Consider the following 20,343-nt stretch of genomic DNA (forward strand, 5'->3'; position numbering starts at 1 on the left):
TCATTAATGAATTAATGAGTCCGACGGGCTCACACCGCTAATTGGCCAGGTAATCAATGATTTATTAATCATTAATTAATGATTCATTAATTCGGGAGCCCCTACGGAACCTTCCGGAGAGGGAACCGGGCCGTGGGTTAACCACTCCGATGGGGTCACCCCGCTAATTGGCCAGGTAATTAATGACTCATTAATGAATTAATGAGCCCAACAGGCTCACCCCGCTAATTGGCCAGGTAATTAATGACTCATTAATGAATTAATGAGCCCAACAGGCTCACCCCGCTAATTGGCCAGGTAATTAATGACTCATTAATGAATTAATGAGTCTGATGGGGTCACCCTGCTAATTGGGCAGGTAGTTAATGACTCATTAATGAATTAATGAGTCTGATGGGGTCACACCGCTAATTGGCCAGGTAATTAATGACTCATTAATGGATTCATGAGTCTGATGGGTCACCCCACTGATTGGCCAGGTAATTAATGACTCATTAATGAATTAATGAGTCTGACGGGCTCACACCGCTAATTGGCCAGGTAATTAATGACTGATTAATGAATTAACGAGTCTGACGGGGTTACACCACTAATTGGGCAGGTAATTAATGACTCATTAATGAATTAATGAGTCCAATGGGGTCACACCGCTAATTGGGCAGGTAATTAATGACTCATTAATGGATTAATGAGTGTGACAGGGTTACACCACTAATTGGGCAGGTAATTAATGACTAATTAATGAATTAATGAGTCTGATGGGCTCACCCTGCTAATTGGGCAGGTAATTCAACATTAATTAATGAATTAATGAGTCCGACGGGCTCACCCCGCTAATTGGACAGGTAATTGATCATTAATTAATGAATTAATGACCTCTGGGGTCCAGTAGTGTCACCCCCTTAACTGGGCAGGTAAGTCATTAATTAATTAATTAACAAAGTAATGATCTTGGGGGGTCAACCGGCCTGACAGGGACACAACACTAATTGGGCAGGTAATTAATCATTAATTAATGAAATAATGAACTCGAGGAGGGGTTAATGAGTCGGACGGGGTCACCCCGCTAATTGAGTTGGTAATTAATCAATTAATTAGCTAATTAATGATCTCGGGGAGGGGTTAACGAGTCTGATGGCATCACTTCATTAATTGGGCAGGTAATAATTAATTAATTAACGAATTAATGATCTCGGGGAGGGGTTAATGAGTCTGATGGTGTCACCCCGCTAATTGGGCAGGTAGTTAATCAATTAATTAACTAATTAATGACCTCTGGGGGCGTTAACAAGTCTGATGGGGTCACCCCATTAATTGGGCAGGTAAGTCATTAATTAATTAACGAATTAATGATCTCTGGGGGGTTAATGAGTCTGATGGGGTCACCCCATTAGCTGGGCAGGTGAGTCATTAATTAATTAACGAATTAATGATCTCTGGGGGGTTAATGAGTCCGATGGTGTCACTCCTTGAATTGGGCAGGTGAGTCATTAATTAATTAACAAATTAATGACCTCGGGGAGGGGTTAATGAGTCCGATGGTGTCACCCCCTTAATTGGGCAGGTGAGTCATTAATTAATTAAGTCATCCTTAAGGGATTGATTGCAGGAGAAATTAATTGCTCCTGGTGTTGAGTGTGAAGGGGAAATAATAATTAATTGCATGATTAATTAATACCACTAACTAATCAATGATTAATTAATGCCATTATATTATAAGTAATTGAATTACTACTATGATTAATATTATATTAATTATCGTTTATATTATTATTAATTATTTGATATTAATTTATAGTAACTTATTATATGCTAATACTGTATTAATTAATATTTTATTATATTTACAATTATTAGTATAATATTATATATTAATTAAACAGCATGAAATTATATTAAATTAGATATATTAAATTTAATTAAATTTAAATTAAAAGCCCTTTTAATAACACCAATAATTAATTAAAACTTAATTAAATTTAATAGCCTTATTATTAGGAGAGGGAATTAATTAAAACTCCCCAAAACTAATAGGAGAGAGGATTAATTAATTAATTGCCTTACATATGAATTGGAGAGGGAATTAATTAATAACCCTTGGAGATAATTGGAGAAGGAATTAATTAATAGCTCCTACTGTTAATTGGAGAGGGGATTAATTAATAGCCCCAGATACTAATTGGAGAAGGGATTAATTAATTAATTGCCTTACATATGAATTGGAGAGGGAATTAATTAATAACCCTTGGAGATAATTGGAGAGGGGATTAATTAATAGCCCCTACTGTTAATTGGAGAGGGGATTAATTAATAGCCCCAGCTACTAATTGGAGAGGGGATTAATTTATAACCCCAGATGCTAATAAGCAAGAGAGTTAATTAAGTAATTCCAAGCTCCGAGTGGAGAGTTAATTAACTAATTAATAGCCCCTGATGTTAATTGGAGGGATAATTAATAGCTTTGATGCTAATAAGAAAGGGACTTTAATAATTAATATCGCCAGTAATGGTGGGAGAGGGAATTAATTACAAGCCATTAACTCTGAGTAGGGTTAATCGGTTAATTACCTAATTATTAATTAATTAACGCACTAATTAATGAATTAATTAGCGGGGTTTCCCCAGGCTCGGCCGGGCCGGGCGCGGTTCCCGAATTTCAGGGGCTCATTGGTTAATTACCTAATTAACGCACTAATTAATGAACTAATTAGCGGTGTTTCCCAGGCTCGGCCGGGCGGATTTCAGGGTTTCATTCGTTAATTACCTAATTAACGCACTAATTAATGAATTAATTACCGGTGTTTCCCAGGCTCGGCCGGGGCGGGCGCGGTTCCCGCATTTCAGCGGCTCATTGGTTAATTACATAATTAACGCACTAATTAATGAATTAATTAACGCCGTTCCCCCCCAGTCTCGGGCGGGCCGGGCGCGGTTCCCGGATTTCAGGGATTCATTGGTTAATTACCTAATTAACGCACTAATTAATGAATTAATTACCGGTGTTTCCTCCCCAGGCTCGGGCGGGCCGGTCGCGGTTCCCGGATTTCAGGGGTTCATTGGTTAATTACCTAATTAACGCACTAATTAATGAATTAATTACCGCCGTTCCCCAGGCTCGGGCGGGCCGGGCGCGGTTCCCGGATTTCAGGGGTTCATTGGTTAATTAACGCACTAATTAATGAACTAATTAACGCCGTTCCCCAGGCTCGGGCGGGCCGGGTGCGGTTCCCGGATTTCAGGGGTTCATTGGTTAATTAACGCACTAATTAACGCACTAATTAACGCCGTTCCCAGGCTCGGGCGGGCCGGGCGCGGTTCCCGGATTTCAGCGGCGCCCCCTGCCGGAGCTGCATTAACTCCGAGTGGGGTTAATCAGTTAATTACCTAATTAATGAATTAATTACCGCCGTTCCCAGGCTCGGGCGGGCCGGGCGCGGTTCCCGGATTTCAGCGGCGCCCCCTGCCGGAGCTGCATTAACTCCGAGTGGGGTTAATCAGTTAATTACCTAATTAACGCACTAATTACCGTTGTTCCCCAGGCTCGGGCGGGCCGGGCGCGGTTCCCGGATTTCAGCGGCGCCCCCTGCCGGCGCTGGTGGCAGCAGGAGCTGCAGCGCTTCGGGCACAGCGCCCCCTTCGACGGCCTCTGCCTCGTGAGAGCCAAAATTCTCTTTTGTACCCCAAAATCCCCCAATACCACCCCGAAATCGCCCTGATTCTCACCCCCAAATCCCCACTTTTTCACCCCAAAAATCCCCAAATTTCCCCCCCAAAATCCCCAAATTTCCCCCCATAATTTCACCCCCAAAATCCCCAAATTTCCCCCCAAATTTCACCCCCAAAATCCCCAAATTTTCCCCCCGAAATCCCCAAATTTCACCCGAAAAACTCCCCCCAAAATCCCCAAATTTCACCCCAAAATCCCCAAATTTCCCCCCAAAAATTCCCCAAATTTCCCCCCAAATTTCACCCCAAAAATCCCCAAATTTTCCCCCCAAATTTCACCCCCAAAATCCCCAAATTTTCCCCCCGAAATCCCCAAATTTCACCCCAAAAACTCCCCCCAAAATCCCCAAATTTCACCCCAAAATCCCCAAATTTCCCCCCAAAAATTCCCCAAATTTCACCCCAAAAATCCCCAAATTTTCCCCCCAAATTTCCCCCCAAAATCCCCAAATTTCCCCCCATAATTTCCCCCCAAAATCCCCAAATTTCCCCCCAAATTTCACCCCCAAAATCCCCAAATTTTCCCCCCGAAATCCCCAAATTTCACCCCAAAAACTCCCCCCAAAATCCCCGAATTTCACCCCAAAATCCCCAAATTTCCCCCCAAAAATTCCCCAAATTTCCCCCCAAATTTCACCCCAAAAATCCCCAAATTTTCCCCCCAAATTTCCCCCCAAAATCCCCAAATTTCCCCCCATAATTTCCCCCCAAAATCCCCAAATTTCCCCCCAAATTTCACCCCCAAAATCCCCAAATTTTCCCCCCGAAATCCCCAAATTTCACCCCAAAAACTCCCCCCAAAGTCCCCGAATTTCACCCCAAAAATTCCCCAAATTTCACCCCCACAAAATCCCCAAATTTCCCCCCAAAATCCCCAAATTTCACCCCCACAAAATCCCCAAATTTCCCCCAAAAATCCCCAAATTTCCCCCCCAAAATCCCCAAATTTCACCCCCAAAATCCCCAAATTTTCCCCCCAAATTTCACCCCAAAAATCCCCAAATTTTCCCCCTGAAATCCCCAAATTTCACCCCAAAAATTCCCCCAAAATCCCCGAATTTCACCCCAAAAGTCCCCAAATTTCCTCCCCAAAATCCCCAAATTTCCCCCATAATTTCCCCCCAAAATCCCCAAATTTCCCCCCAAATTTCACACCCAAAATCCCCAAATTTTCCCCCCGAAATCCCCAAATTTCACCCCAAAAACTCCCCCCAAAATCCCCGAATTTCACCCCAAAATCCCCAAATTTCCCCCCAAAAATTCCCCAAATTTCCCCCCAAATTTCACCCCAAAAATCCCCAAATTTTCCCCCCAAATTTCCCCCCAAAATCCCCAAATTTCCCCCCATAATTTCCCCCCAAAATCCCCAAATTTCCCCCCAAATTTCAACCCCAAAATCACCAAATTTTCCCCCCGAAATCCCCAAATTTCACCCCAAAAACTCCCCCCAAAATCTCCAAATTTCCCCCCCAAAATCCCCAAATTTCCCCCCCCAAATCCCCAAATTTCACCCCCAAAATCTCCCAAATTTCCCTCCCAAAATCCCCGAATTTCACCCCAAAATCCCCAAATTTCCCCCCCAAAATCCCCAAATTTCACCCCCAAAATCCCCCAAATTTCCCTCCCAAAATACCCAAATTTCACCCCAAAAATCCCCAAATTTTCCCCCCAAATTTCACCCCCAAAATCCCCAATTTTCCCCCTGAAATCCCCAAATTTCACCCCAAAAATTCCCCCAAAATCCCCGAATTTCACCCCAAAAGTCCCCAAAATTCCCTCCAAAAATCCCCAAATTTCCCCCCAAAATCCCCAAATTTCACCCCCACAAAATCCCCAAATTTCCCCCAAAAATCCCCAAATTTCCCCCCAAAATCCCCAAATTTCACCCCCAAAATCCCCCAAATTTAACCCCAAAATCCCCCAAATTTCCCTCCCAAAATACCCAAATTTCCCCCCCAAAAATCCCCAAATTTTCCCCCCAAATTTCACCCCAAAAATCCCCAAATTTTCCCCTGAAATCCCCAAATTTCACCCCAAAAACTCCCCCCAAAATCCCCGAATTTCACCCCAAAGGTCCCCAAAATTCCCTCCAAAAATTCCCCAAATTTCCCCCCCAAAATTTCCCCCCAAAATCCCCAAATTTCACCCCAAATTTCACCCCAAAAATCTCCAAATTTCCCTAAAAAATCCCCAAATTTTGCCCCCAAAATCCCCAAATTTCACCCCCAAAATCCCCAAATTCCCCCCCAAATTTCCCCTCCAAAAATCCCCAAATTTCACCCCAAAATCCCCAAATTTTCCCCCCAAATTTTACCCCAAAATCCCCAAATTTCCCCTCCAAAAATCCCCAAATTTCACCCCAAAAATCCCCAAATTTCACCCCCAAAATCCCCAAATTCCCCCCCAAATTTCCCCTCCAAAAATCCCCAAATTTCACCCCAAAAATCCCCAAATTTCACCCCAAAATCCCCAAATTTTCCCCCCAAATTTTACCCCAAAATCCCCAAATTTCCCCTCCAAAAATCCCCAAATTTTCCCCCAAAATCCCCAAATTTCCCCCCAAATTTCACCCCAAAAATCCCCAAATTTTCCCCCCGAAATCCCCAAATTTCACCCCAAATTTCCCCCCAAAATCCCCGAATTTCCCCCCAAAATCAGCCCGGATTTAACCCAGCCTTAACAAAGATTTCCGTCAATTATCAAATATTAAAATCATATTCAAATTATATTCAAATTCCTTTTAATTATTCCAAATCGGCACGATTCCAGTTCTGCTTTTCACTGGGGCTTTGTGATTTCCTGGACTTGAACAAAAGCCCGACGTATTCTAATTATATTCAAATAAGGCTCTAATTATATTCAAATGATATTCAAATTAGATGTAATTATGCTAATATTCCGCTGTTTCAGTTCCGGTTTTCGCTGGGGTTTTGTGATTTTCCAGGACACGAACGCCAGCGCGAGTTTTGTCCGTCAGATATTAAATATTCAAATGAATATTTAATATTTAAATAGTAAATATTTAAATATTCAATGCAATCCAATTCATGCACGCATATGATTTTTAAATATTTAAATATTTAAATTTTTCCACAATTCCAGTCCGGATTTTCAGTGTGGTTCCGTTCTTGCAGGACATGAATGGACCCACAAGGGTTAAATATTGAAATATTTGTGTCATATGCAAATGATATTCAAATGAGGTTTCAATTTCCAGTCCTGGTTTCAGTGTGGTTCTGTGCCCATTAAATATTGAAATATTCAAATATTTGAGTGGTATTCAAATGAGATGTAAATATCCAGTCTCAGTTTTGAGTCGGCTTCTGTAATTTCAGGACATGAACAGAAATAAGATGCAAATGAGATGCAAATGAGATTCAAATTTCCCACTGTTCTAATCCCAGTTTTCAGAGGGATTCTGGGATTTCAGGACATGACGGAAAGCCCACGAGGATTCTTTGCTAATTATGAGAATGCTCGAATGATATTCAACGATATTCAAATGAGATTCAAATGACATTCATTTTTCTTCACGTTTTATTCAAACTATATTTAAATATTCAAATTTTCCACTGCCCCAGTTCCAGCTTTAGTTGGATTCTGTGACTTTACAGGACATAACGATCCTGTGTTAATGAACTATAAAAATATGGAAATTGAATTCGAATGATATTCAAATGAGATGTAAATTTTCTATTATTCCAGTCCTGGGTTTAAATTGGGATCTTTGATTTCAGGACATGAGCGGCCCCATTACGTATTGAAATATTCAAATGAGTTTCAAATATTCAAATGAGATGTAAATTTCCAGCCCCAGCTTTGAGTCTGGTTCTGTAATTTCAGGACACGAAAATAACAAAACGTGCAAATCAGATGCAAATGAGATGCAAATTTCACCCCCATTCCGGTCCTGGTTGGAGCGTGGCTTGTGCTTACAGGACATGAACGGCCCCATAGGGTTTGTCCATTCAATACTGGCGTATTCGGATATGCAAATGACATGCAAATGACATGCAAACGTCATGTAAATTTCCGGGCCCGGTTTAAGGTGAATTCTGTGCTCACAGGATATGAGCGGCCCCATGAGGATTGCCAGTTAAATACTGAAACATTCAAATATTCAATCGATATTCGAATGATATGCAAATATTATGCAAATTCTATTACAATTTCCCGTCCCGATTTGAGCGCGGCTGTGCGCCCGCCGGACCCGAACCCACCCGCGAGGATTCTCCGTTTCACGTGGGCGTTACATTGCGACATTCAAATGACATTCAGATGGTATTTAAATGATATGCAGATGATATGCAAATGAGATGTGTGGTTTCAGGAGCTGGACGGCGCCACGAGCTTCGTGCCGGGCTCGGAGCGCGGCTGCAACGACAACCGATGGAACTTCCCCCCGTACGGCCCCGGTGCGCGGCCGGGACGCTGCCATTCAGCCACATTTGCGTTTTAGAGTCGAATTTTCAGTTTCATTTCTAATTTGATTTTGATTTTGATTTTCAGTTTCATTTTTATTTTTATTTTTATTTTTATTTTGTTCGTTTTATTTTTATTTTTCGTTTGTTATTTTTTTTTTTATTTTTATTTTAGTTTTAGTTTTAGTTTTCGTTTGTTATTTTTATTTTTGTTTTTTTTTGTTGTTTTTATTTTGTTTTTAATTTAATTTTTAATTTTATTTTTGTTTTGTTAATTTTTTTATTTTTACTTTTATTTTTACTTTTATTTTTATTTTGTTATTTTTATTTTGTTATTTTTTATTTTTAATTTGTTATTGTTATTTTTACTTTTAGTTTATTTTTATTTTTATTTTGAAATTTTATTTTTATTTTTATTTTTATTTTTATTTTGTTCCTTTTATTTTTATTTTTCGTTTGTTATTTTTTTTTTTATTTTTATTTTAGTTTTAGTTTTAGTTTTCGTTTGTTATTTTTATTTTTGTTTTTTTTTGTTGTTTTTATTTTGTTTTTAATTTAATTTTTAATTTTATTTTTGTTTTGTTAATTTTTTTATTTTTACTTTTATTTTTACTTTTATTTTTATTTTGTTATTTTTATTTTGTTATTTTTTATTTTTAATTTGTTATTGTTATTTTTACTTTTAGTTTATTTTTATTTTTATTTTGAAATTTTATTTTTATTTTTATTTTTATTTTTATTTTGTTCCTTTTATTTTTATTTTTCGTTTGTTATTTTTATTTTATTTTTATTTTAGTTTTAGTTTTAGTTTTCGTTTGTTATTTTTATTTTTATTTTTATTTTTTTGTTGTTTTTATTTTGTTTTTAATTTTATTTTTAATTTTATTTTTGTTCTGTTAATTTTTTTATTTTTACTTTTATTTTTACTTTTATTTTTATTTTGTTATTTTTATTTTGTTATTTTTTATTTTTAATTTGTTATTGTTATTTTTACTTTTAGTTTATTTTTATTTTTATTTTGAAAATTTTATTTTTATTTTTATTTTTATTTTTATTTTTATTTTATTTTGTTCGTTTTATTTTTATTTTTCGTTTGTTATTTTTATTTTATTTTTATTTTAGTTTTAGTTTTAGTTTTAGTTTTCGTTTGTTATTTTTATTTTTATTTTTATTTTTTTGTTGTTTTTATTTTGTTTCTAATTTTATTTTTAATTTTATTTTTGTTTTGTTAGTTTTTTTATTTTTACTTTTATTTTTACTTTTATTTTTATTTTGTTATTTTTATTTTGTTATTTTTTATTTTTAATTTGTTATTGTTATTTTTACTTTTAGTTTATTTTTATTTTTATTTTGAAAATTTTATTTTTATTTTTATTTTTATTTTTATTTTATTTTGTTCGTTTTATTTTTATTTTTCGTTTGTTATTTTTATTTTATTTTTATTTTAGTTTTAGTTTTCTTTTTCGTTTGTTATTTTTATTTTATTTTTATTTTAGTTTTAGTTTTCATTTGTTATTTTTATTTTTATTTTTATTTATTTGTTGTTTTTATTTTGTTTTTAATTTTATTTTAAATTTTATTTTTGTTTTGTTAATTTTTTTATTTTTACTTTTATTTTTACTTTTATTTTTATTTTGTTATTTTTATTTTGTTATTATTTATTTTTAATTTGTTATTGTTATTTTTACTTTTAGTTTATTTTTATTTTTATTTTGAAAATTTTATTTTTATTTTTATTTTTATTTTTATTTTTATTTTGTTCGTTTTATTTTTATTTTTCGTTTGTTATTTTTATTTTATTTTTATTTTAGTTTTAGTTTTAGTTTTAGTTTTCGTTTGTTATTTTTATTTTTATTTTTATTTTTTTTGTTGTTTTTATTTTGTTTTTAATTTTATTTTTAATTTTATTTTTGTTTTGTTAATTTTTTTATTTTTACTTTTATTTTTACTTTTATTTTTATTTTGTTATTTTTATTTTGTTATTATTTATTTTTAATTTGTTATTGTTATTTTTACTTTTAGTTTATTTCTATTTTTATTTTGAAAATTTTATTTTTATTTTTATTTTTATTTTTATTTTATTTTGTTCGTTTTATTTTTATTTTTCGTTTGTTATTTTTATTTTATTTTTATTTTAGTTTTAGTTTTAGTTTTCGTTTGTTATTTTTATTTTTATTTTTATTTTTTTGTTGTTTTTATTTTGGTTTTAATTTTATTTTTAATTTTATTTTTGTTTTGTTAATTTTTTTATTTTTACTTTTATTTTTACTTTTATTTTTATTTTGTTATTTTTATTTTGTTATTTTTTATTTTTAATTTGTTATTGTTATTTTTACTTTTAGTTTATTTTTATTTTTATTTTGAAAATTTTATTTTTATTTTTATTTTTATTTTTATTTTATTTTGTTCGTTTTATTTTTATTTTTCGTTTGTTATTTTTATTTTATTTTTATTTTAGTTTTAGTTTTAGTTTTAGTTTTCGTTTGTTATTTTTATTTTTATTTTTATTTTTTGTTGTTTTTATTTTGTTTTTAATTTTATTTTTAATTTTATTTTTGTTTTGTTAATTTTTTTATTTTTACTTTTATTTTTACTTTTATTTTTATTTTGTTATTTTTATTTTGGTATTTTTTATTTTTAATTTGTTATTGTTATTTTTACTTTTAGTTTATTTTTATTTTTATTTTGAAAATTTTATTTTTATTTTTATTTTTATTTTTATTTTTATTTTGTTCGTTTTATTTTTATTTTTCGTTTGTTATTTTATTTTTATTTTAGTTTTAGTTTTAGTTTTAGTTTTCGTTTCTTATTTTTATTTTTATTTTTATTTTTTTGTTGTTTTTATTTTGTTTTTAATTTTATTTTAAATTTTATTTTTGTTTTGTTAATTTTTTTATTTTTACTTTTATTTTTACTTTTATTTTTATTTTGTTATTTTTATTTTGTTATTATTTATTTTTAATTTGTTATTGTTATTTTTACTTTTAGTTTATTTTTATTTTTATTTTGAAAATTTTATTTTTATTTTTATTTTTATTTTTATTTTTATTTTGTTCGTTTTATTTTTATTTTTCGTTTGTTATTTTTTTTTTTATTTTTATTTTAGTTTTAGTTTTAGTTTTCGTTTGTTATTTTTATTTTTGTTTTTTTTGTTGTTTTTATTTTGTTTTTAATTTAATTTTTAATTTTATTTTTGTTTTGTTAATTTTTTTATTTTTACTTTTATTTTTACTTTTATTTTTATTTTGTTATTTTTATTTTGTTATTATTTATTTTTAATTTGTTATTGTTATTTTTACTTTTAGTTTATTTTTATTTTTATTTTGAAAATTTTATTTTTATTTTTATTTTTATTTTTATTTTATTTTGTTCGTTTTATTTTTATTTTTCGTTTGTTATTTTATTTTTATTTTAGTTTTAGTTTTAGTTTTAGTTTTCGTTTGTTATTTTTATTTTTATTTTTATTTTTTGTTGTTTTTATTTTGTTTTTAATTTTATTTTTTATTTTATTTTTATTTTGGTAATTTTTTTATTTTTACTTTTATTTTTACTTTTATTTTTATTTTGTTATTTTTATTTTGTTATTATTTATTTTTAATTTGTTATTGTTATTTTTACTTTTAGTTTATTTTTATTTTTATTTTGAAAATTTTATTTTTATTTTTATTTTTATTTTTATTTTATTTTGTTCGTTTTATTTTTATTTTTCGTTTGTTATTTTATTTTTATTTTAGTTTTAGTTTTAGTTTTAGTTTTCGTTTGTTATTTTTATTTTTATTTTTATTTTTTGTTGTTTTTATTTTGTTTTTAATTTTATTTTTAATTTTATTTTTGTTTTGTTAATTTTTTTATTTTTACTTTTATTTTTACTTTTATTTTTATTTTGTTATTTTTATTTTGTTATTATTTATTTTTAATTTGTTATTGTTATTTTTACTTTTAGTTTATTTTTATTTTTATTTTGAAAAATTTATTTTTATTTTTATTTTTATTTTTATTTTGTTATTTTTATTTTTATTTTGTTATTTTTATTTTGTTATTTTTTATTTTTAATTTGTTATTGTTATTTTTACTTTTAGTTTATTTTTATTTTTATTTTGAAAATTTTATTTTTATTTTTATTTTTATTTTGTTATTTTTATTTTTATTTTGTTATTTTTATTTTTAATTCTACTATTTTTATTTTTATTTTGTTATTATAATTTTGTTTATTTTTAATTTTAATTTTATTTTGTTATTTTGTTATTTTTATTTTATTTATTTTTATTTTGTTATTTTTTAATTTTTATTTTTATTTTTACTATTTTTAATTTTATTTTTATTTTGTTATTTTTATTTTATTTTTATTTTTACTATATTTATTTTTATTTTGTTATTTTTTATTTTGTTATTTTTATTTTTATTTTGTTATTTTTATTTTATTTTTATTTTTACTTTTATATTTACTTTTATTTTTATTTTGTTATTTTTATTTTTATTTTTATTTTTACTATATTTATTTTTATTTTGTTATTTTTATTCTGTTATTTTTATTTTTATTTTTATTTTGTTATTTTTATTTTATTTTTATTTTTATTTTTATTTTGTTATTTTTATTTTTTATTTTTATTTTGTTTTCATACATTTTGCTTTTTCTGTGTTGATGTTTTTATTTTATTTTTTAAATTTTTTTGTTTTATTTTTACTTTTTTTTCATTTTTTTGGTTTTTATTTTTTATTTTTATTTCATCTTTATTTATTTTTTTCATTACATTTTTTATTTTATTTTAAGTTATTACTTTTATTTTAATTTCCTTTTTTATTTCATTTAATTATCTTTTTTATTTCTCTTTTTATTTTCATTTTCATTTTGTTTTTCATTTGTATTTTATTTTACTTTTACCTCTATTTTCATTTTTATTTAACATTTTTTATTTTTATTTTTATTTTCATTTTCATTTTACCTTATTTCATATTATTTTTTTATTTCTATGTTCATTTTTATTAATTTTTACATTGCTGTTACTTTTGTTAATTTTATTTTTTATTTTTATCTTTATTTTCATTATTAAGTTTTTATTATTAAATTTTATGCTTATGTTTATTTAATTTCTATTTTATTTTACTTTTTTAGTATTTTCAATTTTTAATTCGTTTTTATTTTTATTTCACTTTTACTTTTATTTTAATTTCTATTTTTATTGTTTATTTTCTTTTTTAATTTCATGTTTATTTTATTTGCTTTCTTTTATCTTTTATTTCCATTTTTATTTTTATTTTTATTTCATTTTCATTTTTACTACAATTTTAATTTTCAGTTAAATCATTTAGGAAGTGCCATAATTAAATATTAGGCTAATTATTTAATTATTAAATAATTGGGGAAAGTAATCAATTAAATAATTGCATGATAATTAATTAATTGGATAATTAATGAATTAGTTAATTAGCTCATTAATTCCCCCTGCCCCCCAAGCCATGAGGGGGTGAACACAATGCAGAATATCCAATTATCAATTGTCTAATTAGTCAAATAATTAAAGAATTAATTAATTAGATAACAATTAATAAATGCCTGGCTCATTTATTAATAATTAATACTTACTACATACTTACATTATTAAGTAATTACTAATTAGCTAATTAATCACCCCCAGCCATGGCTGACCGGCGCTTCCACAATACAGAATATCCAATTTAATGTTGGCTAATTAATAAATTAAATAATTATAGAATTAATTAATTAAATAGATGACAATTAATAAATTATTAGCTCATTAATTTATGACTGATAAACTCATTAACCCCCCCCAGCCGTGTCCGACCGGACATTCCACGAGCCATAATATCCAATTACCCATTTGTTAATTAATCAATTAAATAACTGCATGGTTCATTCATTCATTAGACAGCTATTAATGAATAATTAGCTCATTAATTGATTATTAACGAGCTCATTAACCCCCCCCAGCCGTGTCTGACCAGACATTCCACGACCCATAATATCCAATTACCCATTTGTTAATTAATCAATTAAATAACTGCATGATTCATTCATTCATTAGACAGCTATTAATGACTTATTAGCTCATTAATTGATTATTAACGAGCTCATTAATCCCCCCCCAGCCGTGTCTGACCAGACATTCCACGACCCATAATATCCACCCATTTGTTAACTAATCAATTAAATAACTGCATGATTCATTCATTCATTAGACAGCTATTAATGAATTATTAGCTCATTAATTGATTATTAACGAACTCATTAACCCCCCCCAGCCGTGTCTGACCGGACATTCCACGAGCCATAATATCCAATTACCCATTTGTTAACTAATCAATTAAATAACTGCATGATTCATTCATTCATTAGACAGCTATTAATGACTTATTAGCTCATTAATTGATGATTAACGAGCTCATTAATCCCCCCCAGCGGTGTCGGCCCGGCCGCTGTTCCGTCGGTCGCTCTGCCCGGACGCCGCCCACGCCTGGGGGCGCCACTACGACGTCCACAACCTGTACGGGCAGAGCATGGCCTGGGCTACCTATGGGTGAGTGACCACTGAGTGACCACTGAGTGACCACTGAGTGACCACTGAGTGACCAATGAGTGACCAATGACCACTGAGTGACCACTGAGTGACCACTGACCACTGAGTGACCACTGAGTGACCACTGAGTGACCACTGAGTGACCACTGAGTGACCACTGAGTGACCAATGAGTGACCAATGACCACTGAGTGACCACTGAGTGACCACTGACCACTGAGTGACCACTGAGTGACCACTGAGTGACCAATGAGTGACCACTGAGTGACCACTGAGTGACCAATGAGTGACCAATGAGTGACCAATGACCACTGAGTGACCACTGAGTGACCACTGAGTGACCAATGAGTGACCAATGAGTGACCACTGAGTGACCACTGAGTGACCACTGAGTGACCAATGAGTGACCAATGAGTGACCAATGACCACTGAGTGACCACTGAGTGACCACTGAGTGACCAATGACCACTGAGTGACCAATGAGTGACCACTGAGTGACCAATGAGTGACCACTGAGTGACCCTGAGTGACCACTGAGTGACCACTGAGTGACCACTGAGTGACCAATGACCACTGAGTGACCACTGAGTGACCAATGACCACTGAGTGACCAATGAGTGACCACTGAGTGACCACTGAGTGACCAATGACCACTGAGTGACCAATGAGTGACCAATGAGTGACCACTGACCAATGAGTGACCAATGAGTGACCACTGAGTGACCACTGAGTGACCAATGAGTGACCACTGAGTGACCAATGACCACTGAGTGACCAATGAGTGACCACTGAGTGACCACTGAGTGACCAATGAGTGACCAATGAGTGACCACTGAGTGACCCTGAGTGACCACTGAGTGACCACTGAGTGACCACTGAGTGACCACTGAGTGACCAATGAGTGACCAATGAGTGACCACTGAGTGACCCTGAGTGACCACTGAGTGACCACTGAGTGACCACTGAGTGACCAATGACCACTGAGTGACCACTGAGTGACCACTGACCACTGAGTGACCAATGAGTGACCACTGAGTGACCACTGAGTGACCAATGACCACTGAGTGACCAATGAGTGACCAATGAGTGACCACTGACCAATGAGTGACCAATGAGTGACCACTGAGTGACCACTGAGTGACCAATGAGTGACCACTGAGTGACCACTGAGTGACCACTGAGTGACCAATGAGTGACCAATGACCACTGAGTGACCAATGAGTGACCACTGAGTGACCACTGAGTGACCAATGACCACTGAGTGACCAATGAGTGACCAATGACCACTGAGTGACCAATGAGTGACCAATGAGTGACCACTGAGTGACCAGTGAGTGACCACTGAGTGACCAATGAGTGACCCTGAGTGACCACTGAGTGACCACTGAGTGACCACAGTGACCACTGAGTGACCAATGAGTGACCACTGAGTGACCAATGACTGACCACTGAGTGACCAATGAGTGACCAATGAGTGACCAATGACCACTGAGTGACCAATGAGTGACCACTGAGTGACCACTGAGTGACCAATGAGTGACCAATGAGTGACCACTGAGTGACCACTGAGTGACCACTGAGTGACCCTGAGTGACCACTGAGTGACCACTGAGTGACCAATGAGTGACCAATGACCACTGAGTGACCAATGAGTGACCACTGAGTGACCACTGAGTGACCCTGAGTGACCACAGTGACCATTGACCAGAGTGACCACTGAGTGACCACTGACTACTGAGTGACCACTGAGTGACCACTGAGTGACCACAGTGACCATTGACCACTGAGTGACCAATGAGTGACCAATGAGTGTACCAATGAGTGACCACTGAGTGACCACTGACCACTGAGTGACCACTGAGTGACCTACCACTGAGTGACCACTGAGTGACCACAGTGACCATTGACCACCGAGTGACCACTGAGTGACCACTGACCACTGAGTGACCACTGAGTGACCAATGAGTGACCAATGACTGACCACTGAGTGACCACTGAGTGACCACTGAGTGACCACAGTGACCACTGAGTGACCACAGTGACCACTGACCAACTGACCAACTGACCACAGTGACCACTGACCACTGAGTGACCACTACAACGTCCACAACCTGTACGGGCCGGGCGTGGCCATGGCCACCTATGGTGAGTGACCACTGAGTGACCAATGAGTGACCAACTGACCACAGTGACCACTGAGTGACCACTGAGTGACCACTGAGTGACCACTGAGTGACCACAGTGACCATTGACCACTGAGTGACCACTGAGTGACCACTGACCACTGAGTGACCACTGAGTGACCAATGAGTGACCACTGAGTGACCAACTGACCACTGAGTGACCACTGAGTGACCACTACGACGTCCACAACCTGTACGGGCCGAGCGTGGCCATGGCCACCTATGGGTGAGTGACCACTGAGTGACCAATGAGTGACCAATGAGTGACCACTGAGTGACCAATGAGTGACCCTGAGTGACCAATGACCACTGAGTGACCAATGAGTGACCACTGAGTGACCCTGAGTGACCACTGAGTGACCAATGAGTGACCACTGAGTGACCAATGAGTGACCACTGAGTGACCACTGAGTGACCCTGAGTGACCAATGACCACTGAGTGACCAATGAGTGACCAATGAGTGACCAATGACCACTGAGTGACCACTGAGTGACCAATGAGTGACCAATGAGTGACCAATGAGTGACCACTGACCAATGACTGACCACTGAGTGACCACTGACCTGACCACTGAGTGACCACTGAGTGACCACTGAGTGACCAATGAGTGACCAATGAGTGACCAATGAGTGACCACTGACCAATGAGTGACCAATGAGTGACCACTGAGTGACCACTGAGTGACCAATGAGTGACCAATGAGTGACCACTGAGTGACCACTGAGTGACCCCTGAGTGACCACTGAGTGACCAATGAGTGACCAATGACCACTGAGTGACCACTGAGTGACCAATGAGTGACCCAATGAGTGACCAATGAGTGACCACTGACCAATGACTGACCACTGAGTGACCACTGAGTGACCACTGAGTGACCACAGTGACCACTGAGTGACCAATGAGTGACCACTGAGTGACCACTGAGTGACACTGAGTGACCACTGAGTGACCACTGACCAATGACTGACCACTGAGTGACCACTGAGTGACCAATGAGTGACCACAGTGACCACTGAGTGACCAATGAGTGACCACTGAGTGACCAATGAGTGACCACTGAGTGACCAATGAGTGACCAATGAGTGACCACTGAGTGACCAATGAGTGACCAATGAGTGACCACTGAGTGACCAATGACCACTGAGTGACCAATGAGTGACCAATGAGTGACCAATGAGTGACCAATGAGTGACCACTGAGTGACCACTGAGTGACCACTGAGTGACCAATGAGTGACCACTGAGTGACCACTGAGTGACCAATGAGTGACCAATGACCACTGAGTGACCAATGAGTGACCACTGAGTGACCAATGAGTGACCAATGAGTGACCAATGAGTGACCAATGAGTGACCACTGACAATGAGTGACCAATGAGTGACCAATGAGTGACCAATGAGTGACCACTGACCAATGAGTGACCAATGAGTGACCACTGAGTGACCCACTGAGTGACCACTGAGTGACCAATGAGTGACCACTGAGTGACCACTGAGTGACCACTGAGTGACCAATGACACTGAGTGACCAATGAGTGACCAATGAGTGACCACTGACCAATGACTGACCCACTGAGTGACCACTGAGTGACCAATGAGTGACCACTGAGTGACCACTGAGTGACCACTGACCACTGAGTGACCAATGAGTGACCACTGAGTGACCACTGAGTGACCAATGAGTGACCACTGACTGACATCTGAGTGACCAATGAGTGACCAATGACTGACCACTGAGTGACCACTGAGTGACCAATGACCACTGAGTGACCAATGAGTGACCACTGAGTGACCACTGAGTGACCAATGACCACTGAGTGACCAATGAGTGACCAATGAGTGACCAATGAGTGACCAATGAGTGACCCTGAGTGACCAATGAGTGACCACTGACCACTGAGTGACCACTGAGTGACCAATGAGTGACCAATGAGTGACCAATGAGTGACCACTGAGTGACCAATGACCAATGTGTGACCAATGAGTGACCAATGAGTGACCAGTGAGTGACCACTGACCAATGACTGACCACTGAGTGACCACTGAGTGACCAATGAGTGACCACTGAGTGACCACTGACCAATGAGTGACCAATGAGTGACCAATGAGTGACCAATGAGTGACCACTGACCAATGAGTGACCCAATGAGTGACCACAGTGACCACTGACCACTGAGTGACCACTACGACGTCCACAACCTGTACGGGCCGAGCGTGGCCATGGCCACCTATGGGTGAGTGACCACTGAGTGACCACTGAGTGACCAATGAGTGACCACTGAGTGACCACTGAGTGACCAATGAGTGACCAATGAGTGACCACTGAGTGACCAATGAGTGACCCTGAGTGACCAATGACCACTGAGTGACCAATGAGTGACCACTGAGTGACCCTGAGTGACCACTGAGTGACCCTGAGTGACCACTGAGTGACCAATGAGTGACCACTGAGTGACCAATGAGTGACCACTGAGTGACCACTGAGTGACCCTGAGTGACCAATGACCACTGAGTGACCAATGAGTGACCAATGAGTGACCAATGACCACTGAGTGACCACTGAGTGACCAATGAGTGACCAATGAGTGACCAATGAGTGACCACTGACCAATGACTGACCACTGAGTGACCACTGACTGACCACTGAGTGACCACTGAGTGACCACTGAGTGACCAATGAGTGACCAATGAGTGACCAATGAGTGACCACTGACCAATGAGTGACCAATGAGTGACCACTGAGTGACCACTGAGTGACCAATGAGTGACCAATGAGTGACCACTGAGTGACCACTGAGTGACCCCTGAGTGACCACTGAGTGACCAATGAGTGACCAATGACCACTGAGTGACCACTGAGTGACCAATGAGTGACCAATGAGTGACCAATGAGTGACCACTGACCAATGACTGACCACTGAGTGACCACTGAGTGACCACTGAGTGACCACAGTGACCACTGAGTGACCAATGAGTGACCACTGAGTGACCACTGAGTGACCACTGAGTGACCACTGAGTGACCACTGACCAATGACTGACCACTGAGTGACCACTGAGTGACCAATGAGTGACCACAGTGACCACTGAGTGACCAATGAGTGACCACTGAGTGACCAATGAGTGACCACTGAGTGACCACTGAGTGACCACTGAGTGACCAATGAGTGACCAATGAGTGACCACTGAGTGACCAATGAGTGACCAATGAGTGACCACTGAGTGACCAATGACCACTGAGTGACCAATGAGTGACCAATGAGTGACCAATGAGTGACCACTGAGTGACCACTGAGTGACCAATGAGTGACCAATGACCACTGAGTGACCACTGAGTGACCACTGAGTGACCAATGAGTGACCACTGAGTGACCACTGAGTGACCAATGAGTGACCAATGACCACTGAGTGACCAATGAGTGACCACTGAGTGACCAATGAGTGACCAATGAGTGACCAATGAGTGACCAATGAGTGAC

The 20,343-nt window shown here is 35.7% G+C and overlaps 1 protein-coding gene across 1 annotated transcript in view; it reads left to right on the forward strand.

Moving 5' to 3' along the window:
• Positions 1-20,343, forward strand: part of LOC132085228 (maltase-glucoamylase-like) — a 156,398-nt gene that overhangs the window by 25,101 nt on the left and 110,954 nt on the right. The window contains 3 exon segments of the mRNA XM_059490594.1: positions 3,540-3,653; positions 8,057-8,141; positions 14,566-14,683. Coding sequence (XP_059346577.1) covers positions 3,540-3,653; positions 8,057-8,141; positions 14,566-14,683 — 317 coding nt within the window.

The sequence above is a fragment of the Ammospiza nelsoni genome, chromosome 29, assembly GCF_027579445.1.
Source record: "Ammospiza nelsoni isolate bAmmNel1 chromosome 29, bAmmNel1.pri, whole genome shotgun sequence".
Taxonomy (NCBI): Eukaryota; Metazoa; Chordata; class Aves; order Passeriformes; family Passerellidae; genus Ammospiza; species Ammospiza nelsoni.